Source organism: Dermacentor andersoni, chromosome 1, assembly GCF_023375885.2.
Source record: "Dermacentor andersoni chromosome 1, qqDerAnde1_hic_scaffold, whole genome shotgun sequence".
In the NCBI taxonomy this organism is placed as follows: Eukaryota; Metazoa; Arthropoda; class Arachnida; order Ixodida; family Ixodidae; genus Dermacentor; species Dermacentor andersoni.
In genome coordinates this window covers 8,953,430-8,976,895 of record NC_092814.1, presented here as the reverse complement: position 1 = coordinate 8,976,895, position 23,466 = coordinate 8,953,430, and the positions used below count along the sequence as shown (strand labels likewise).

The 23,466-nt window shown below is 48.8% G+C and overlaps 1 protein-coding gene across 1 annotated transcript in view; it reads left to right on the top strand.

The window, feature by feature from the left end:
• The window catches only part of Phb1 (prohibitin 1), a 97,670-nt gene that overhangs the window by 54,016 nt on the left and 20,188 nt on the right, over positions 1-23,466 (top strand). Inside the window, exon 5 of the mRNA XM_050191449.2 lies at positions 17,810-17,926. Coding sequence (XP_050047406.1) covers positions 17,810-17,926 — 117 coding nt within the window. The remainder of the gene's footprint in view (positions 1-17,809; positions 17,927-23,466) is intronic.

The window sequence follows — 23,466 nt, the reverse complement described above, 5'->3', positions numbered from 1 at the left end:
ATCCGGAGGGTCCGCAGTGGTCGGCCTTGTGAGTGGTGCCAGGCTCGACACCGGCCCAACAGGCGCCGCACCACTGGCAACACTTGCCGCCTCCGAGGTGGGCGGCGCTCCTCTGGAAGCGACTGGTGCTGCCGCTAGTCCTCCTGTGGGCTGGAACTCGGAAATGGCGCTCGAGGGTGCTGGCCAGGTCCTGAAGCGAGGCCTAAAACGTGGTCGGCGTGTCTGTGCCACGTGGCCCCGTCTTGCATGCGGACGAGCAGCGACGAGGCGCTGGCAGGAGACACCACCTGTCCGGCGGACCAGGGTGGGCCAGGACGGAAGTTCTTGGCGAAAACTGGAGCTCCCGACTCCGGCAAAGGCCCGGGACGGCATCCTCGGTCAGCAGCCAGCTTCTGTTTCAGCTGCTTCAGGAGCACTGTGGATCGGAGGTCCGAATATGCAAGACGTCTAAGGGCGTCTTGACCATCATACCCAGCAGGAGCTCGCAGGGGGCACGGCCAGTGACATCGTGGGGCGTGGTCCGGTACTGAAACACTCTCCGGGCAATCTGCGTCCGGAAATCCCCAGTCTGGCTCTTCTTGAGCTTGTCCTTGATGGTCTGCACCACCCGCTCGGCTGCACCATTTGAAGCAGGGTGGTAGGGCGGAACCATCATCCGACGGATTCCGTTCTTCGTCAGCCAGGCCATGTACTCTGTGCTGGCAAAAGCAGAACCATTATCGGACATGATGACGTCCGGCAACCCCTGGGCGGCGAAGACCCGTCGTAGCGCTACAATGGTCGCGCCTACTGATGGAGTGGTGACACGTAGAACCTTCACCCACATTGAAAAGGCGTCCACTACCACCAGGAAGTAATGGCCCTTGAAGGGCCCCCCAAAATCCACATTTAGGCAGGACTAGGGTCTCTGTGGGAACCCGGCCAAGGGGGATTTCCAGATGACGTGAGGCCCTGTGATGCTCCTGGCAGATTTCTCAGCTCTGCACCATGTGAGCGATGTCCTGGTCCAGGCCAGGCTACCATCTTGGTCTTTTCCACGCCAGGATGGCCCACGTGCAGCAACTGCAGGACCCTGGACCAAAGACTTTGTGGGATCACCACCCTTGAACCCCGCAGTAGGCAGCCTTGCTACAAGCTCAGCTCAGCGGCCTTGTGGCTATAGGCCTGCTGAACCAATTCCTCCCCGCGGGACACCACCTTGACCAACTGAGACAGGACTGGGTCCCGGCTGGTCGCTTGCGATACTGCAGATCTGGAGAGCACCTTCGGGTACGCGTACTCCAGCATGAACACTTCAGCAGGTTCTGGAACAGCATCAGGCACAGGTCCTTTCCCGGACGGTAAACCAGCTGGTAACTGTAAGCTGCCAGCCTCAAGGCCCAGGGTACCATTCGAGGTGATGCCTGCACAGGAACTGCCTTGTCAGGCCCCAGCAGCCCCGATAGTGGCTTGTGGTCCGTGACCACCTCGAACTTCCGGCCCGACAGATACTGGTGGAAGCGTTCGACACCAAACATGAGGGCCAAGCCTTCCTTGTCCAGCTGGCTGTAGCGTTGCTCTGCAGCATGAAGCCGACTAGAAGCAAACGACACAGGACGTTCCTGGCCATCTTTGTCCCGGTGTGCCAGGACGGCTCCCATGCCGTACGGCGATGCATTTATGGTCAGGACGACAGGCTTAGCAGGATCGAAGTGTACTAGCACTGGAGCCTTGGTGATTAGCTCCTTGCTGCGCTGGAAGGCCCGGTCCTGCTCCTTCTTCCAGACCCATTGCTGACCATCTCGAAGCAGAAGATGAAGCGGCTGTAGATGCTCCGACAGGTTCGGCAGGAAACTCCTGTAGAAGTTGATGAGGCCTAGGTAGCTCTGAAACTCCTTGTTCTGGGGTTTAGGCGCCTTGAGCACAGCATCAACTTTGCGGGCAGCCAGGGCTAGGCCGGCCTGGGAAATGACATGTCCCAAGTACTCAACACTGGGTCAAAAGCGTGGCAGTTTGGGCGAGTTGGTTGGAGTTTTTTGCTCTTTCTGAGCTGCGCTACAAGCCTAAAACAGTCAACACTGGGGGCCAGGAAGCACTTTTCCAGCTTGAGCTTAAGGTCGGCGTCCTGCACCCATGCCAGGACGTTGTGCAGGTTTGCTGTTGCAGGTGGTCCCCGTCGTCGCTGCCAGTAACTAGGATGTCATCCAAGTATACCGTCACGCGCCTCATGCCCCTGAAGAGGTTGTCCATCTCCCTCTGAAATATGGCTGGGGCTGAGGCCATGCCAAACAGTAAGTGCGTGTACTGGAAGAGCCCCAAAGTTGTCGATATTGTGACATACTTCCGGGAGGCATCCTGGAGCACCAGCTGCTGGCAAGCATCTCTGAGGTCGAGCTTGGTGAACTTCTGTCCACCGGACAACGCTGACCAGAGATCTTCAATCCGGGGCAACAGGTACTTCTCGAAGGCAGCAACGGGGTTGATGGTAACCTTGAGATCCTGACACTGCCATCTCGCTTGAGGACTGGTACAATGGGAGCGGCCCATTCAGACGTCTTGATGGGCACCACGATGCCCTCTCGCTGTAACCATTGCAGCTCCTGGGTGACCTCATCCTTCAGGGCAAATGGCAGTGGGCAAGGCTTAAATAAACGTGGCCGGGCTCTCTCAGGTACATAGATACCAGCCATCGTGCCGGCGAAAGTGCCCACCCCTGGCTGGAACAGGGACTTGAACACGGTCAGGAGGCTGGGGATGTCTTTCACCACATGTAGGCTGGCTTCCTGGTACTCTGCAAGACAAACACCCAGTGCATGGATCCAGATTCAGCCCAGCAGCGTCGGCGACAAACCTTTGGTTAAATAAAGGGGAAGGGTTGCCTCCCTGTCGCCAAAGCAAACGCTGACCTATGCCTGACCCTAGACCTGGGAGAGCTTCCCGGAGTACCTGCGCAGCATCACGCCCGAAGCCTCGACGCACACACAGGGGAAAGTATGCTTGAAGAGTTTCCCGGCCATTACTGACACGCTGACCCCTGTGTCCAGCTCCATGGAAATGGGGTGCCCGCAGATTTGGACGGTCAGCATGTACGGCAGCACAGACAGTACAAAGCTTGTGTGCCACATGTCGAAAATCAGCGGGTCCTCGGCCACGACGTGGAGCCTGGCCGCGAAAGAACTCGAGCCTGCTGCCGCACGCCCCCGCCGCGCACCCTTGCAACGGCTAGCCTGGCCACGGGCTTGTGTAGTACCTGGGCTTGAACCAGGCTGCTGCTTGCTGTTCGTCCTCCCCCTTCGGCATACCCGTGCCAGGCGCCCAGTTTTCCCACACATGAAGCATTGTGCTTGAGAGAACTGGCACTGTGAAGGGGAGTGGGCCCCCGCAGGGGCGTCTGCGCAACCAGGCGTTTGGTGTGTTGCGACACCACGTACCCGAGCACAAGAGGGTTGGACCCTCCCGCATGTAGCCGTGCGCGGCTTAGCCGTGTCTGGGGAAAAGGGGATCCTGGGGATTGAGCCGACGCTGGGTGTCTGGACCTTTAAGGCCCCCCAGTGGAGGCAACACACCCCTTTGGCCTCTGCTTCACATAGACGGCACCTCCAGACTGACCCACCTGGAGGACATCGGCAGTCGCCTTTTCCTGTCTCTCCCTCCTCGAATCTTCGTCTTTATCTCTCACTTTTTGACTTTTCCTGTCTCCTTCTCTCTTCTATTTACTTCCTTTCTCCTGGCGGCAAGGGTTAACCCTGTGTGGCTATCCAACCTTGGGTACACCATATTTGGTTATAGTGGCGGCGTACGGCTGGCGTCGTGCAGACTTGCATGCAAGCTCTGCCGCGTCCCCTCGTTGGGCTCCGTGGTGGGCAGTCGGCGCTGTTGCCGAATTTTTATATATTTTCATGGAAACTTCTTTCCCCAAACTTCCTGATCGCCCTCAGAAACGAGGGCGCACCGAAGATCTCTTTCAATTTTTCGGACGACAAGTCCACAACTTTCCCCGATTCCACGTGATTCACTCAGAAAAGCCAGACAAACTAGTGCGTAACATTTCACCGTTCCTTGTTTCGAAGTGTTTGACTGATGTTTTTGGAACAGGATATAAGGCGTCGAGAATGACAAGTGGTGATCTCCTCTTGGAGCTCCACGATCAGAAGCAGTACGAGAAACTGCCGAAACTTGTGTCATTTGGGGAGACCCAAGTAACAGTAACCCCGCACCGTACCATGAACACCACCCGCGGCGTCGTTTCGGACGATGACTTGCTAGAGCTCACTGAAGCTGAACTCTTGGAGGGCTTCAGTGAACAGAATGTCATAAATGTTAAGCGAATTAAGATGAGGCGAGACGGTAAAGAGATCAAGACGAAACACCTTATACTCACTTTCGGTTCAAGTGTCCTCCCCGAGTCCATCGAGGCCGGTTATATCAAACTTCGTGTTAGGCCATACATGCCCAATCCTCTTAGATGCTTTAAGTGCCAAAGGTTCGGCCACAGCTCACAGAACTGTAGAGGCCGGATGACTTGTGCCAAGTGTAGTGAAAACGAACACTCCTCTCAAACATGCCAGAATACCCCACGCTGTGTCAACTGTGATGGCGAGCATGCCGCATACTCGCGGTCATGCCCGTCTTGGAAGAAAGAAAAAAAAATAGTCACAATCAAAGTAAAAGAAAATATCACCTTCAAAGAAGCACGCAGGCGGGTTGCATACCTTCCTAAGGCCAGCTTTGCCGAAGTGGCGCGTCAGGGGGCAGCATCACGACGGCCTCCGGCGGCTGTCCGACCCACAAGCCGTGAGTCGGCAGTTACGCCATCTGCCCCCGCGGTGGTTGCAGCTAGCGCTGCTCCGTCAACCGAGGAGAAGGGACCATCGACCCCGAAGGTGGGCGCAGCCGAGGCTGCTCCAACCCTCTCGGCCCCTTCCAGAGCTGGCAACAGCCGGCGCAGTCAAATCCCTCAGGGAGCCCCATCGACCTCCGGGCTGGTGGGCGCAGGGGTCTTGCCCTCCAAGGCGGGACTCCCCTGAAAACCTCTCGCTCGCAAGAGCACGTGTCCCGAGCCTCACTAGAGGCAATGGGACACAACACCTATCCTCAAGGCGCACCAAGCTCCTAAGGAGCGCCGAGGCTCCCTCGAACGCTCCAGAAAGGGCAGAACTCCCGTTACAGGGCCTCCAAAGGGCTCTGTAATTTAATCTCTGTAATTTAATCTCTGTAATTTACATAATCACTACTTCTGTTTCTGTACACACAGCACCTATTGACCACCAATATGGATACACAAATCATACAATGGAACGTCAGAGGTCTTCTTAGGAACCTTGATGATGTGCAGGAACTCATCCACCAACACAATCCAAAAGTGCTGTGTTTACAGGAAACACACTTAAAATCCAAACACACAAATTTCTCCGACAGTACATAACTTTTCGCAAAGATCGCGATGATGCAAAGAATGATGATGGCGACAATGGCGGTGTCGCCATTGTTATCCATAAGAGCATTGTGTGTCAACTTCTACAGCTACAAACGCCTCTCGAAGCAGTGGCGGTTCGAGCGGTTCTCCTAAACAAACTCATCACCATTAGCTCTCTGTACATACCCCCACACTACAAATTAACGAAACATGAATTCCAATCCTTTATAGATCAATTGCCAGAACCTTATGTTCTGGGCGATTTCAATGCGCACAGCTCCCTGTGGGGCGACTCTCGTATTGATGCGCGAGGTCGCCTCGTTGAACAATTCCTTTTTTCGTCCGGTGCGTGTCTGCTGAATAAGAAGGAACCCACTTATTACTGTCTCGCAAACAGAACCTTTTCTTCAATTGATCTTAGTATAGTTTCCCCGTCAATACTGCCCGAACTTGAATGGGAAGTTAACGACAATCCTTACGGGAGCGACCACTTCCCCATACTCCTAAGAACATATAAAGAATGCGAATATCTACCACAGGCTCCTAGGTGCAAAATCGATACAGCCGACTGGGAGAAATTCCGAACTCTCACTAGGATCTCGTGGAATGACATGTCTTCTTTAGGAATTGATGCTGCTGTGCAGTATTTTACAGCCTTCATTATAGATGCAGCATCTAAATGCATATCTGAAGTAAGTGGTCTCGCATGCAAACGACGCGTCCCGTGGTGGAACGACGAATGTAGGACCGCCCATAAGAAACAAAACAAAGTGTGAGGGTTGCTACGCGCCTCTCCCACTGCGGAGAATCTTATTAACTTTAAAAAGTAAAATCCGAAGGCAGGCGAACCCGCCGACAGGCCAGAAGAGAAAGCTGGCAAAAGTTTTTACCGGGCATCCACTCGTACACAGATGAGGCCAAAGTCTGGAACAGGGTTATTAGGATAATAGGGCGACAAGCACAATCACTCCCTCTGGTAAACACACAAGGCGATACCCTGCAAGATCAGGCAGACTCACTTGTTGAGCACTTTGAGAGTGTCTCGAGCTCAACTCATTATTCTGTCCTTTCTCAAATATAAACAAACAGAAGAATGTAAGCCAATAATTAGAAAATCCAGACAGAATGAACCCTATAACCGGCCTTTCAGTATTGCCGAGTTGAGAGCTGCCTTGAATACATGCAAAAGCACTGCACCGGTACCTGACAGTCATGTATGACATGATCAGAAACTTACATACTGACACGCAATTTACACTACTTACACTTTTCAACACTCTGTGGGCTGCGGGATACCTCCCATCTACATGGAAAGAGGCTATTGTGGTTCCTGTCCTGAAGCAGGGAAAAGACCCCTCCTTGGCAGCAAGTTATCGTCCAATAGCTCTTACGAATTGTCTGTGTAAGCTCTTTGAAAAAATGATTAATCACAGACTCGTACACTTCCTTGAATTCAACAATATACTCGATCCCTATCAGTGTGGCTTCAGACAAGGGCGGTCAACAACAGATCTTGTGCGCATTGCAGGATATATTCACGATGCCTTTGTACACAAACAGTATTTCCTCTCGATGTTCCTCGGTATGGAGAAGGCATATGATACAACATGGCGTTACAGAATCCTGCGAGACTTGTCGGGAATGGGCATGTGTGGAAATATGTTGAAAATAATTGAAAGCTATTTGTCCAATCGTACCTTCCGTGTAAAAGTCGGCAATGAACTGTCACGTCCCTTTACGCAGGAAACTGGTGTACCCCAGGGAGGCGTGCTCAGCTGCACTCTCTTTATCGTTAGGATGAACACACTACGTGCTTCACTACCGCCTGCCATTTTTTATTCCGTATACGTAGACGATATACAAATAGGCTTCAAATCCTGCAACCTCACAGTATGCGAAAGACAGGTACAGCAGGGCTTGAACAAGGTTTCCAAGTGGGCAGACGAAAACGGATTTAAGGTCAACCCCCACAAAAGTTCTTGTGTTCTCTTCACAAGAGAGGCCTGGTCCCAGATCCTTGCGTAGAACTGGGCGGACAACAAATTCCTGTAAACAAAGATTAGAAATTTCTTGGTGTTATACTTGACTCCAGGCTTACTTTCATTCCTCACATAAAACATCTTAAAGAAAAATGTCTTGGAACAATGAACTTACTTAAAATCCTATCCCACACAACGTGGGGTAGCGACAGACAGTGTTTATTGAATATTTACAAGAGCCTTGTTCAATCACGGTTAGATTATGGTGCCGTAGTATATCACTCTGCCGCACCGAGCGCACTTAAGATGTTAGACCCCGTTCACCATCTGGGTATCCGTCTGGCCACTGGCGCATTTAGGACAAGCCCTGTTGAAAGCCTATATGTAGAGTCAGATGAGTGGCCACTCCATCTTCAGAGAACAAACATCAGCTTAACGTATTTTCTCAAGGTTCGCTCTAATAAGGAACATCCGTGTTTCACAACCGCTAACGACTTGACGTGTGAAACACTTTTTTATAACAGACCCTCTATGAGACTTCCTTTCTCACTGCGTGCAAGAGAACTTTGCGCGGAAATGGATGTCCCAGTTCTCGAACAACGCCTAATGCCTCCAGCTAAGCTAGTACCACCCTGGGAGTGGCAGCTGATAGTGTGACACATCCTTTGTAGAGGTCACTAAACATGCGCCAGAGACACATATCAAAATGCATTTCTTGGAGCTCCAGTACAAGTACTCGTGCACAGAGTATTACACAGACTCTTCTAAGTCGCGTGCCGGGGTGTCCTACGCAGCCATTGGTCCATCCTTCTCGGAATCCGGTGTACTGCACCCTGAAACAAGTATATTTACGGCTGAGGCCCATGCGCTATTGTCGGCTGTGAAACATATCAGAAAATCAAATACTCAAAAAACAATTCTATTTACAGACTCCCTAAGCGTCGTGAAAGCCTTGAAATCACTCTGTAAACACAGAAACACCGTAATTACTGAGCTCTATTCCATTCTCTGTAGAGCGTATGTCTAACCAGCATGTCATCATATGCTGGGTGCCAGGTCATAGGGGCATCAAAGGTAATGTTCTGGCAGACCAGATGGCCACGTCAGTTGCATGGCATTCTGCTAATCCCACCGCTGCAGTTCCTGTCACAGATTTGAAGTCCTTCTTACGGAGGAAACTACGGAACCATTGGCAACGCCTATGGGACGCGGAAACAAGTAATAAGCTCCACGTGATAAAGCCACAGTTAGGATTCTGGCCCTCTGTAACAAAATCACGCCGAACAGATGTCCTATTCTGTCGTCTCAGAATAGGACACACATTCGGCACCCATAATTTTCTACTCACCGGAAATGACCCTCCAACCTGCGGTAGATGCGAGGAGAGGCTTACCGTCCTCCACGTCCTCCTGGAGTGCCGGAAAGCCGAATTTGAAAGAAACATTTTCCCTTAGCATACCGGCAGCACATTCCCCTTCATCCAGTAATGTTGCTCGGCCCAGAACCGCTCTTTGACACCAACGCAGTCCTAAGTTATATGAAAGATGTTGTGTTGCATGTTGTAAGCCCCACATGTTCGTAGCGTCTCCTCTCTTCAGAGGATGGCGCTGTGATAGTTCTTTGGTATAGCACGTGCCTCTAGGCCCTTGTGTTTCAAGGGCTCCGGCGAGGCAACAGTGCTCCAGGTATTTTTGCCATCTCATATATTTTCTATTCTGCGTCATTTTTTACGATGGATTTTAATGTTCATAGTATTCGTCATTTGTCATCGACATAATCTTAGTACAGAAAGATTTTACGCACTATACAGCGACTATTTTTAAGGCCTCTTTACAGCCACGCCACACCAACCTCATAGATCTCATACCCACATTGCAAACTCATCACCGCAGACCTGGCGCTCTTTGGCCATATCTGGCCCTTGCGCCAATAAGAACTATACATTCATTCATTCATTCATTCAAGGGGAGTGGGCACCACCACAGCGACCGCAGGTACTGCCCTTTGTCGGCAACTTGTTGACCGCCGCTTCCGCTGACGGTGAGCCAGTCGCACGGGCAATCTCGCCGACATCCTTGGCGGCGGCTTCCATTGCCAGTGCTACCTTCACGGCGTCGTCCAGTGAGGGGTCGGGAAGCTCCAGGAGTTGCATCTGCATGGCGGGGTTGTTGATGCCACAGATGAAACGGTCCTGGAGCAGCGAGTCCAGCTTGTCCCCGAAAACGCAGGCACTCGCTAACCCTCGTAGCCCAGCAATGAACTACCCGAAGGTCTCCTTCCCGGCGGCTCCGGTTGTTGAAGCGGAAACGCTCCATTAGTCTGGACGGTGCTGGGTTGAAATGCGAGCGCAGTGTGGCGAGCGGCTCACCCAGCGTCCTAACATGTGGCGTGGCTGGCTTGAGGAGGTCGAGCAGGAGACTGAAGACGTGGGTCCCGGAGCTGGCCAGGAAAATGTCCCGCTGTTTGGCCTCGGGTGTGTCGTTAGCCCGGAAGAACACGTGAACTTGTTACTCGTAAATTGGCCAGGCGGACCCATCTGCCTCAAATGGCTCAAGCCTTCCGTGCAGCAGCATGACGGCAGCAATGGGGGGCGGTGTTGGCCGCTCGCGGGGGTGTGGGACGATCCGTGGGTACTCGTTGCCAGTGTCACGATCCGCCCGGGTTCATGAACAAAGGAGGGCTCGAGGCACCTCCGTTAAACGGACGCTCCGCAGTGTGGTGGTGATGAACGATGACTGACCGCCGAGCAGCTGTGCTCGCCGGTGTTTATTGGTGCGGTGACCAATGTTGCCTAATAGGCCACCGAGCCTGGCGGGCCAATGAAGATTATGCCCAAAGGGACGTCACATGCTTGCTACAAAAAGAAGTTTTTATAATAGACCAACTGCAAATTTTCCAACAAAGGCAACGCTGGCATTTGTCTGGGGAAAGCTGGGGTAGCGGGGTGTGTTCATATGGCTGTCATCTGCTACAGTTCAGCTTGGTCATTGGTAGCATTGACACTTAGTCCCTGCATGCACTTGCAGGACAGCGTGACTTTCTACCGCAGTACAGTTGTTTATACGCTTGCCTTGCCATATGTGAAGCATCTTGTATGTTGCAGCGAATTATATTGAGAACTGCAGGGGTGAACCGCGCACATAGGGTACATGCCAATGATGAACCGAAGGCCTTAGTTTGCCGTGGAGCAGTATTCTTGAGCTGTATTCTAAGAGTTCATGTTACATTGTAGGCAACAGAAACAAGCGTTTATCCTCTTCAGTCATGCATTATGATAGACTGCCGGTAAATGTGAAATTTACATAATTTTATGCTAAGGTGCTAGAGACTCCATAGAAGGCAAGTATGAAGTATGGATGGGCGAATGGTGAATTTGAGGTTCGAAGCGAATAGTGATTTGGTCAAATAATTTCGAATCGAATAGTTTGAATAGTATATATCACATATTACAGTAAAATCTCATTAATTCAGATTTCACGGCACCGAAAAAGACTGCCCAAATTAACCGAATGTTGAATTATCGAGAGTGTCCAGAAAACAATAAGAAAAATGCTTACTACATCAACACGCTTTTATTAGTGAATGGATGAGCAACTCCTTTTGCCATTTCGCACAAAAGCAGTGGGGAAGCTGCAATTCTCATCTCGTGACAGATTGGCCTCGCGACTTCCTTCGCAGCATGGCTGTGCCGCGTGCCTTCATTTGCGACACGTTTTGCACTACCACGCACAAATCCCGATTATTTTTTAACCACTGAGCTGATCGCCAACAGGTCGTACGTCCATCGCGATGTAGCCAGTGCTCTTCATCCTCGACAGCTTTGCACTGAGTCAAAACAACTGTATGCCGCTATTGACGCGATCATGAACGGTGACTGCGGTACTTGGCACGCGGCTGACACATGCCAAGTACTGCAACGAATACTGCTGCCAAGTACAGCACCGAATATTCACCCATCCCTAAAAACAAGTCAAGATGGGAGAATGACTACATTTTATACTAACCCATCGTAGTTGCATAGTAAATAAATATTCATTTATTGTACAGTCAGTCATGCCATGTTTCTTTATTGAATCACCTGCTCATATTGCATGCACAGGCTAATTATTGGGTGCAAGCATTACAACATGGGAAAAAAAGATCTTTCGTTATTACTACGGAAAAGTCTTGTCAAATTCGGCAGAGCCTTCACCAAAGCGATCGTCTGAAGCGTACATTTCACTCAGAAGTGAAATGGATGTAGTTTAGAAAAGCAGAATGTTCAATTTACTCAAAGCTTAATGTTCATTGCCTATTCCTTGCAACCACTGCAGAGTAATAGCGAAAAGAATGTTGTGTCCACAAATGTGTATGCCGCGACTGATGTGTTATAACACAGTTTTTGTTAACGTAACAAATCTAGTGGGTTGTGCTGTCATAGACATGGGGCAACAACTTGCGGAGACCGTAGATTAAAGGAAAGGCTAGAAATAGGTCAGAGCTTGAGGACATTTACCTCGTTCTGCCAACTGGCTACGGTCACATTCGATTTACATTCCAACGCACTGTTCCACGTTGCGAGGCGGTGCAATACGAGAGGCCGTGGACATGTGAAGTTTACTTCTTTGTGTCTGGTGAAGCTTCTGTCCGGGAACAGCGCACCATGCTCTTTTATGCATGCATGTTATCTACGACATGTTCTGCGCAGGTTGTAGACGTGCCTTTTGGTTTCATTTTTCTCTTATATAGATTTTTACATCTCTCAAGCACATGCAGTGATATCTTCCTTTTCTGCAGTTAGCAAAGGCAGTCGCAGCCAGCCAGTATTTCCTCCATCTCTCCATCGTATGTTTGGGTGTAGTCAAAACCGATGTCGCCAATGTGTTTTAACTAAGTGTTTGATGTTAATGGCATTCACTAGTTGAGTAATGAGTACCACCGATCTATATAACTGCACGTACATTGACTTATTGCTCTCGTGATCGACCAATCTAGTGTTTATCATGTCTAGCTTTCTGCTGGTCACAGGTGGCGTGCATTTTCATGGGCCAGCTGTAGCCCTAGCTCCCTCAGCACAGGGGCAGTAGAGAAGCAGCATCAGCCAAAGCAACTTTCCGAAATCACATTAAATTTCATGTGTAGAAGATGTGCCCAATATCCTGCTTTACCGTCTCGTCGAATGTGATGACGGAACACCAACTCATCAACGCCAGTGGGCAATGTAATCGCTGCAAACAGGTATGCTCAAGCGATCTAGCGATCACTTTTGGGGATATGATTACTTACACCTGATTTCGTGTTGGCATTGGACGCGTCGGAGGACATTTGTTGCACTGTGCAAACAATGAGGTTGGCCTAGTGCGCGACCTGTGCCGAGTCGCATGAAATCTAGCAAAAGTACCGCACCCCCGTATGCTATTGCTTGAGAATACCACTTCAGCTCTTCGGCAGACGTAACAATATACAGTCGCGACAGACGTAACAATATACAGTCGAGCCCACATATAACAGTATTCAAGTGCCATAAAAATTCCATTGTTATAACTGATAATTGTTACAACCGGGTTGTATCAAAAAACGCAAATTGGGGGATGGCAGAGCTGTTGTAATCTGTAATGGCGGGGAGGCCAGTGCCCCACCCTACCACCTTCCTCCATCCGGCTGCTGAGGTGTTCACTCGTTTAACTGCTTCCTGAATGCTCCGATCGCTTGTAACAAGCCACAGCTGTTGGCGTTAAAGAATGGCACTGATATAACAACTGCAAAGGGGCGTCACTGGTGGCAAGCAATATCTGAGCTCCGCCGAGGCATCGCATTGGTGGCCCCAAAAGGGGCCTTTTAGAAAATGCGAGGAGGTTGCCATGGCAGCCTATCAGCTTGAGAAATCCAGAAGAAACGCTGAGGCGAAATCGCTACAAGCATCTCACCACATACTTCTCACTGGCTTGCATGAGAAAACCCTATGGCTGTCGGCCTTCCATGCTTTACGCGAAGCTTGCCGACATCCTTCTCCAAGGCATCCAGGTGCTCCACGTAGTGCAGCGCAAGCTTTCTCGCGAAAACGAAGCACCGGAGAGACTGAATCATCTGCTGGGCCTCCCATAACGCTGCCTGCCCTACCGTGTCATCACTGCTACCGTCGCCATCGCTATCTGATGCAAGCACGTTTCAACGACCGCTTCATTGGTTAGAAGCACTTAGTTTACAAATTTATAGCCGTGCGCTTTCTTTCACCAGCAATGTTGTGCATTGCCAACGATCAGCAGGCGGATCGGCTATCTTCCGTTTCGGTGGCGAGTCAAACGAGGCTGGGAAACCACGTGGCTGTTTGCAGAACTGCGCTGAATGAGGAGCCAGCGAGCAATCTGGGAGTAGCGCAGTTGGCGCGGTCCGTTCGTGTTTCAGAGGGTGGTGCGGCATAGAGCTATGGGCGCAACCATTCATGTTTGGAAGGGTGGAGGGCGACGGGAAAGAGGCATGCAGAGAAGGATGGAAAACAAGCGCGCGGCGGCTGTGAGGGCCATCGTTCAGCAGCTCGAATTCCTTATTTTCTTTTTTTCTTTTCAAGGATTTCGCATTTCACTACCTTTCGGCCATCCAGCAGCCAGACTTCGTTATAACTAATTATTAAGATTAAGGAGTTATAGAATTGATTGTTAGTGTTGTATTTGTTAGTTTGCAGTAATTTGCATTTCTTATGGTGATTTATATTCAGGGTGTGGTGTGAGTTTCTTTGTATTTTTGATGTGTGATAAAATCCTGTGTGCTGTGCCGCTGTGTTTCTCGTAAACAATAGCACCCCCGAGATCTGTGACAGAAGCAGTGGGGATTTTTCAATTTCCCGATAACAAATGCGAAGCACCTGTCACATCCGTCCACGTTAGCGCACAAAAACACAGTGAGGTGCAGCGTGCTGTCCTTACATGTGTTGCCTTTGAGTGCATGTGTCTTGCACGGCAACATCTGGAAGAACAGTCCTGTTTCGCCACCATTATATATGTCGTCGACATAGTTGTCGAGGACGCGGAGCAGCATTCCTCCACCCACTTCTGCTTCGCTTTCACGTGCCTCTTTGAAGAGCTGTACCCAGCTGCCACCTGACTGAAAGTCCACATTGTTAAAAAGTAGGGAAAACTGCTTTCCCTTCGTGGTCAGAATTGGCCCAGTGATGGGCAAGTTCATGGCACGAGCATAGAGAAACCATTTGTAGAGAGCCTCTTCCACCTCGTTATAGGCACCTTGTCGAACACGTTTGCACCTGTTGTCTACCGATCAGCTTTCTTTGTTGAACTTCTCTGCCGAGCAGATGAGTGTTGACACTGTCGGTTGCAACAGTCTGTACTTTTTCACCCAGTCGCACACTTTTTTTACCATCTGTGTAAGCCCCATAAGCACCCCTCCCAGGTACGCACCTGATGAAGGGCTAATGGCGGATTTGAAAGAAAAACAGATTGGAATAGTTTTACGTTACACCAGGGTCGATTGTGGCTATTGCGTTGTGCTTGCGTTGTCTTCTCTTGTTGCTTTGGGTTCGCCACCTGTGCCTGGGCAGCGAAGTTAAGCTAAGGTAGTAAGTATTTTCTTCAAGGATACAAATTAGTGCTTGGGGGTGATGTTATATTTTTGTACATTATATTTTTGTGAGTTTTTGTGCTCATTCTGTTCACTGGCACTAAGGGCCACCTGGGGGGCGAGAGTAGGCGGTATAAGTAGACCGGGTCGGGGAACTCCAGCGACTGCGACAGTGCCGAGAAATGTGCCCTATTCGATGGCAGTGGAAACAAATGGGCTTGTCGTCAGCAGTGTGCCATTCAGATGGGTTGCGGAAACGTGGTGGGTAAGAAGATGCGGGACGGGGCGGAATCGAAGAAGCCGGATGGGTATCAGGGCGATGGGCCGAGCAGATGGTGTGAAGGCCCATGTTTTCGAACTCTTGGCGGACAACTGCCTGGATCAGTGAGACCGTGACTGCAGATGTGTTGGTGGGGCTGGAGTCGAAGGCAGCCGGATAGGCGGCCTCGATCTCACGCCGGACGATCCTGGTAACATCGGCAATGTTGTTGGGACGAGGAGTGTCGGCACAGGAAGATGTCGCTGGGGTGTTGGGCAGACGGGCAAACTGCTGGTCAATACGTCGGCTTTTAGTGAGTTCCAGGCGGCGGCACTCTTTTATAACAGCATCCACCGTCGCTACGTTGTTGCAAACGAGCAAGTTGAAGGCGTCATCGGCAATGCCTTTGAGGATGTGGGCAACCTTGTCTGACTCAGTCATGTGGGTGTCAACTTTGCAGCACAGAGCCAAGACGTCCTGAATGTACGTGACATAGGGCTCTGTTAACGTCTGCACACGGCCGGAAAGCGCCTTCTGCGCGGCAAGTTGGTGACCGTAGGGGTTGCCGAACAAGTCCCGAAGCTGTGTCTTAAGTGAATCCCAACTGGTGAGCTCATCTTCGTGCGTCCGAAACCAAACTCAAGGTGTGCCACCGAGGTAAAAGACTACGTTGGCGAGCATGATAGTAGGGTCCCACCGGTTATTGCGGCTGACGTGTTCGTACAGGCTGATCCAGTCCTCAACGTCTTCCCCATCTTTGCCCGAGAATACGCCAGGATCACGAGGAGCAGGGAGAGTGATGTAGGTCGTCGAAGTGGCAGCAGGTGTCGGAGCCGCGGAGTCGAGTTGTCGTCGCCGGGAGCCATGAAGGAGGGCTCGACGTACCGTCCACTGCGAAGCTCCGTGACGAGGTACAGGGAACGTCCACCTCCACCAGACATGTTACGTAGGACGACTCGGATGAAAAGCTATATACAAGTATATTTATAAGAAAATACGGCGCACTTGGCCAAGAGGCAACAGCCCGCGCTAGGCTCTAATCGTCGTCGTCGTCTTCACTCTGCTCGCGTCTTCGGGATCGCAAATACTGTTCTGTAGCAATATGACGAGTATCTTTGGCTGAAGTCAGACGCTACTAACCATAATGCCATCAGGTGATTGACTTCATTAGAATGGGAAAGTAGACTTAAGAAAGCAACCTGAAGTGCTTGAAGCGTGTGTCCAACTCAGCAGCTGCCTAGCTGCAGTAAATTGCAGCCAAGGAGATTTCACTATTTTTCAGTGTATGCGTATGAATAAAATTTATTTCCCCCTCTTGGAATTTTGGCCTTGTGCATCCTTGAAATCCTTTAACTATCCTTAGAAGCCAACAAACACTGACACCATGGACTACATAGGGTAAATTACTTGTGCTTAATAAATGAAATAAACGATAAATTCATGGAAATGAAAGTGGATGAAAAAACAACTTGCCGCTGGTCTTCGGGTGGCATGCGTGGGTTTATTTACTGGTTGCGTTCACCCAAAAAGATCACGTTCTCATGACGCCTGCAGCAGAAAGGATGTTCCACGTCCACCGCCAAGGTCTGTGAGTGGTGGCGCTGGTTAACACTCCCAGGGTTCTACAAGGAAACATAAATACCCAAGAAAGTGGACGGGGAAACGGCGCGCCCCGGTAGCTCAATTGGTAGAACATCGCACGCGAAATGCGAAGGTTGTGGGATTGTTCCCCACCTGCAGTATGTTTTTTTTTTTTCATCCGCTTTTATTTCCATTAATTTGTCGTTTCTTTATTTCATTTATTAAGCACAAGTAATTTCCCCTATGTTGTCCTTGGTGTCAGTGTCTGTTGGCTTCTTATGATATGACTAATAAAAATTGGGCCCTTCGGTTAATTCCCTTTCTTCTCGTTTAACTGTCCTTGAATTTTAAGTCAAACGTTCTGTACGAACCCTGCTCACAGCATACAGCTGCCTCACAACTACACCCTAACAAAGATGGTGGATGCAGCCAGTGTTGATAGTGTACTATTTTGCATAATATTTTCGTCATACATTGTGTGAAGCCGACAAGGGTGACAGTGTGGGCTTCTTATTGTTGTTGTCATTGAATTGGGATCAAGTGTAACACAATATCAGGGCACCAAATAAATGACACACAGTGCTTACCTTGAACATAGAAGACTTTATTCATACTCTAGCCATGTGCACTATAAGCAATGTTGTAATACACAGTGAAGGGGCCAAATACAGAGAAAAGTCCTAACATCTGCAGGAACCACAAACAACCATGAGCCGTCATGATAAATTTCATGACAAATCATGAAATTTGTGTGAGATGTATTGCACCATTGAAATTCTTATGAAATGTGTAATTTAAAATTTCCTCCACCTTGCTGGCTTTTGCAGATCGGATTTGTACATTGCATGCCCCTGCGCATTCAGTTGACGAATTCAAACACCTCCTGATTATCTGCAGAAGCTTTTCTTCTGCAGAGTTTCCTTTGTGTGCTACTCTTGGGTCCATGAACTTTCTACTACTACTACTACTACTGTGTGCCACTGTCCATGAAATGGACAGCAGCACACGATTATTAGGCAATTAACTGAAGTCTCTTTCCTTCAGGCCCAGTTTGATGCCAGTGAAATGATCACCCAGCGAGAGGTGGTCTCCCAGAAGGTGTGTGATGAGCTGACAGAGCGGGCCTCTCAGTTTGGCGTCATCCTGGACGACATCTCAATTGTGAGTGCCACAGGCAGTTCCAATTGTACTACAGGGCAGTCCACTTATAATGATACCAATAAGGAAAAATCTTGTTGTTATAATCGCTATATCTGGACTGCTGCAAAAAAAAAAAGATAATTAAAAGAGCTGCTGACCATACCTATGTAGTCCTGAAACCAAATTTGCCACATAATAGATGTAGAAAGTAGGCTGTGAAAGATAAAACATTTATTTACACCTCTAAGCAGCTTGTCAAACGGTGAGCGTACTGAAATAATCAGAAATCTGCCCTTGCTTTCGCAGAAACTTAGGTTCTTAACCCTTTCGCTGTCACGGACGTACCGGTACGTCATCGCGCTTCCCCCCCACAGTGTCACTGACGTACCGGTACGTTCTCTATCGTGCGTTCAAAATTTCGCGCCTGAGCGTGAAGCTGGCGCTCCTAAACGGGCCACGCCATCTCTTGACCTCGACCTGTGTTAGTGCATGTATTGAAGAGTACGGTTCGACTGCCACTCCCCACTTTCTCTTTTCTGAGTGGCGCGGTGGCTCCGCGTTCGCTGGATCATGCGTCGCGCGCGTGTGGTTATGGGTTCAAGGGTTGTTCTGCCATCTCCGCTGGTTTGAAGGTTTTTATTTTTCTTCTGTTGGTGGGTCTGCTACGGCGCGTCAAGTTCAGGCGCACGTGCCGTTGCCTCTCCGAAAAGAGTGACTCGATTGCTGTTTTCGCTCTCTCGCCGCACCCTCGCTTCCGACTTGCAACAGTAAACGTAAAGCCCTTCGAACTTTGTTTTAGCCTTTTTCCATCTCCCTATGTCTTCTTGATCACACAACGTCCCATTTCTCTCCGTTGTGCTGGCGACTGAAAGCGCATCCTTCCTGCGCGCGGTTACTTTCGGATAGCTGAGGCGCGCGGGACCTTCGTCTGCTCATTGGAGTGGTGGCTCTTCCGATTCAGAATACGAGCCGAGCTCGGATTTGGACTTGGACAGCGTCTCATGCAAGGAAGAGATGGGTTCCGCATCGTCAGATTCGGTTGTTGAACGGATGTCATAGTTAGGCTGATGATAATGTTTACTAACAACAGCAGCAAAACACTGAAATGTGCATATTGCATTGACTATGTTATTTGTATACCAATCATAATCAAAAATAAGTTGCTATGTTCATTTCCCGTTATGCTCGTTCCCTGAAACCAAGCCGACACTGGGGGTTCGTCACGGCCAGAAAGGTCCGACAGTGAAAGGGTTAACCACAGTGTGCATTGTGTCAAGGTGCTGCACGAACACAGGTGGCAATAATTTAACATGCGTGAAATCAATGAGTGACTGGATTGACGACAGTGTACTTTGCATGAACATTGGGCTCGGTGTCAAGGCAGGCAATTGCAAATCTTGGTGTCACTGCTGTGGCTGTCATCACCTCCATTGCACAACTCAACTGTCTGTTGTCGTGACCACAATCGCCCCGTCGGAGATCTCTTAGCAGAACGAGGCACCACTATGTGCACTCGGAACTCCTGAAGCACCACCTGTTTTCATCGTCCACAGCGACACGTTCCCCGAGCTCGGTAATGTCAGTGGCTTCCACCGTGTTGGTTTCGCCCATGGAGGATTTTGCTGTGGTGCACAAAGCCTGCTTTTTTTTGTTGATCAACATGGCCACTGGTTCCAGCCTTCTTGATCGATGCGCTCCAAGTTTTTAGAATCATTTATATAATCAACGACACAAGCTAGTACTTAGTCTTGCATAATTTGCATCTTCTTCTCAAGCCACACAGCCTTGCGCATTGTTGGCGCCATCTTCCACTTACAGGGCTGTGTGCTGCTACCACTATGGAACCATACTACTGCTGCTTCGAGCTGCTTCCCTGCTACTGTGGCGCATTTCCGTGTTCATTGAGAGAGGGAGAGATTGTAGAAATGCCGGGCGCTGCTTCACTTTTCTTTCTTTTGCCCCTTTTTTTCCCTCTCTGGGTGTGCGGAGCATGACTGTGGGTGATACAGACGCGCACGATGCACCTGGCGTCATCTTGTGGCACGCTGTGCCAACTCGTGATGCTCTCCGTGGCTTTGTGAATCTGTGTCAAACAAGATGCACTGCACGGTAGTGCAGGTACAAGTACAAACTCGCGCAGGCATTGTTCGTTTAAGGGGAACTAAGCAACTCAAATGTCACGATTATTCTGCTGGAAAACGCCATTCAGAATGCAAAATTTTTATTCTTATATCCGATATGCTGTGAATAACATATTAGTATATATGGGTATTTTTCTAGTAGCCCTAATGCAAAAGTTGGTACTCTTAAGTTGACTCATTGTTGTAAGCTATACAGGGTGTTTCAGCGAACAGTTCTAAAATTTTTTAAAGGTTACCTGTGGAAGATAGCTCAATTATAGTTTATGAGCCGGTCTACTCGAAGCGGCGGACACTATCGCACAAAAAATTAAAATGCAAAATCGTCTAACAAGAATTCACTAACTTTTTAGCTACTTATCGTATGACCCATATTGCAATTTACGAATTATAGCAGCGCACTTCGCAAGGCGGATTCACTTCGAACGAATTCTCAGGACGACACCAGTTTCGAGATATAAATTCCCAAACTTTGCAGAGAAATGCATTTGCGTTCCAGTTGTGTGCTTCAGTGCATGAAACGACGTTTCGTTGACAAATAAACTGGAATTCCAATGCACATCTCCGCAAAGTTCGGGAATTTATATCTCGAAACCGGTGTCATCTTGAAAATTCGTTCCAAGTGGATCCGCCTTGCGAACTCCATGGCTAGAATTGGTAAATTACAGTAAGGGCCATAACGTAATCAGTTAAAAACTTAATTAGTGAATTTTTATTAATTAGCCGATTTTGTATCTAAATTGTTTGTGCAAGTATTGTCCGCCGCTTCGAGTAGACCAGCTCATGAACTAGCATTGTGATATCAACCACAGGCAACTTTTAAAGATTTTTGAAAGTGTTCGCTGAAACACCCTGTATATTGTTATATGTGGCATCATTATAAGTGGACTGCACGGTACTTCTTTTGAATGTAGAAGAGCAATGTGTTGTCTTTTTGTTGAGAACCAACCCTTAAGGCCCAACCATTGGCATGCGTCGGCACACGCCGATGCATCAAATCCGTCGAGAAGTATCTGTTGCGAACAGGCTGACGCGTCCTAACACAGAGATTTGGTAGACTGCCGATGCTAGAATATCGTGCACCAATTGCGGCCTTCGGCTGCTATGCCTGTGATGGCTGCTGATGTGAAGACGCCATCACCAACGGTCGTCCAGTTCTTTGGGCGCACAATGCGCGCGAGACTTCCTAAAAGACAGTGTTGTCATACTAGGCTAACAACGACAGGACCGACGACCATGGGTTGTGGCAGTGTGATGTGAATCCGTGCCGAGTTTGAATGACAACAAATCCAACCTGCCCACTCGGTTCCGCCGGCCTCAGTGCGATAGTTTGCTAAAAAACCCAACTGGACACCTGAGCTTGGTGTATATAATATTTTGTTGTCCTCGGAACGAATGGAAACATGCTTCCGAATCATCAGTACTCACCGACCGCCAATTTCATGACTGGCAAGTGAACAAGGCCAGCTGAGAAACTCTGTTGAAAGAAATGAGTTTTTCAGTAAAGTTTGCATTGCAGCGATTTAAAATATAGCACTCCTGACTTCATGTGGTGTGGTGACTGAACCGTGTGGAACTTCAGGTGGTAAACCTCAGCATGTTTTGTGTGGGAATTATGTGGTCTTTGGTGACTCAAGTTTAATGGGCGAGTTTTGCACTGTTTCCAGCAGCAAAGATAACTTTTGAAAGCGAAAGATCCTAGTAGCCAAACAATGGGAAGTGCATCGTCAGCCATGCTGTTCATTTCAGCTGACAGTGCACTCTTCGATTCGGCATGTGGAATTCAGTTCAGTACAAGTTAACAGTATTCCTTAACTCTTCTTTTAAGTGCAGGCGTCTTATGAGCTAGTTGGGGTTAAATTGCTCGTGCAGCACTCAAGAACGCTGATGCACTGAAGGAAACATGACACAGTGCTGTCATGTTTATGTTTGAGTCTGTGTCCTTGTACTTGAGCAGTGTAAAAAGAAAGGATCTGTTTGCAATATGTGCACTGTGTGCAATGCATAGGAGGGCCTGCATCATGCAAGACCTATGCATGCAGCCACGTGTACCAGGATTGCTGCTTTAGAAGTTGAACGTACTGAGTCAATGAAACTGTAATTGGCTTTTGATCTCTTTTTGTTTATTGAAAGAGCAGATAGTGTGAGTGCGTTGCAAAGTGTCATCAGTGCTTTGTTCAGTCCATGCTTAGACTGCCAAAATCTCTTCAGCTTCCACGAAGATCTTTCTCCCTGTGATACTAGTATAAACTATAGTCAGGAAAAAGATTAACTCAAAACCAAGTTCCTGATGCATCTTCACAGAGTGTGTTTAATTAACAAGTTAACACTTCTACTGCAACATCATGCTTATACACAGCATATGCGCTTGAAATAAATGCATTCTGTAAAGATGAATGACTGAGCCCGCAATAACAAACCTTCTATTAGCACTGAGAAAAGTGCTGCCATGCTATCAGCCGCAGCAAAGCTGCTCAAAATATTTCTGGACCTTCGTGTGCTCTCTCTTCTAAAGAGAGCACACAAGATGTATGTCTTCTTGATGGAAATAGTGATGTTGTCTTAAAACACTGCTAATGCCTTTGCAGAACATTTATCTCCTGTAAATAGTGTAAAAGATGCTTCAAGTAACCTTCCTTCTCAGTCTGGCTTTGTGTATACGCTATCAGTCAATGATGACCTTGTTTTTAAGTGTATGAAGCGCCTCAGACCTTCCCTTTCTTGTGGTGCTGGTGGTATTTCTCCTGCATTGCTTAATACTTATATAAGGAAGTGTACTGTCCCTGTTCTCACAACCATCTTCAATAGTTTCCTGAAGTCTAGTCCATTTTCTAGTACTTGGAAAGTAGCATGGATACTGCCCGTGCACAAGTCGGGTGCCAGAAGTGCAGTTACTGACTACCAGCCTATATCTATCCTCTGCAGTGCATCAAAAGTGTTTGAATCAATATTGCATTCCTTGCTTTCGGTTAGTGCTAAGAACATTTTAATAGATGAACAGCATGGCTTTGTATGCAAACGACTTAAAGCTATTTAAGTCTGTCAGCAGTGTTCACGACTGCATTGACATCAAACTGGTGTAGAAACAATAAGGTACTGTTAAATGCTTCCAAAACTATGGTATCAAGTTATATGCTGAAAAGACGCCTTGTGCAATTTTCATACACCCTTTGGGATGATCTACTGCCCAGGGTTGATGAAATGAAAGGTCATAAGATCATGGTGTGTACTTCGACAAAACGCTTAGCATCTCTTCACACATTAAATGTGCGCAACGTGCCCTTCATGCCCTTGGAATTGTATGTTGTATATTGCATGATTTCCAGTCACCTGTTCTGTTTCTGAAATTGTATTTTGCTGTGTGCCTTTCACTACTAGCGTATGCCTCTGTAGATTGGGGTGCAATGTGCAAATGTATTTCTG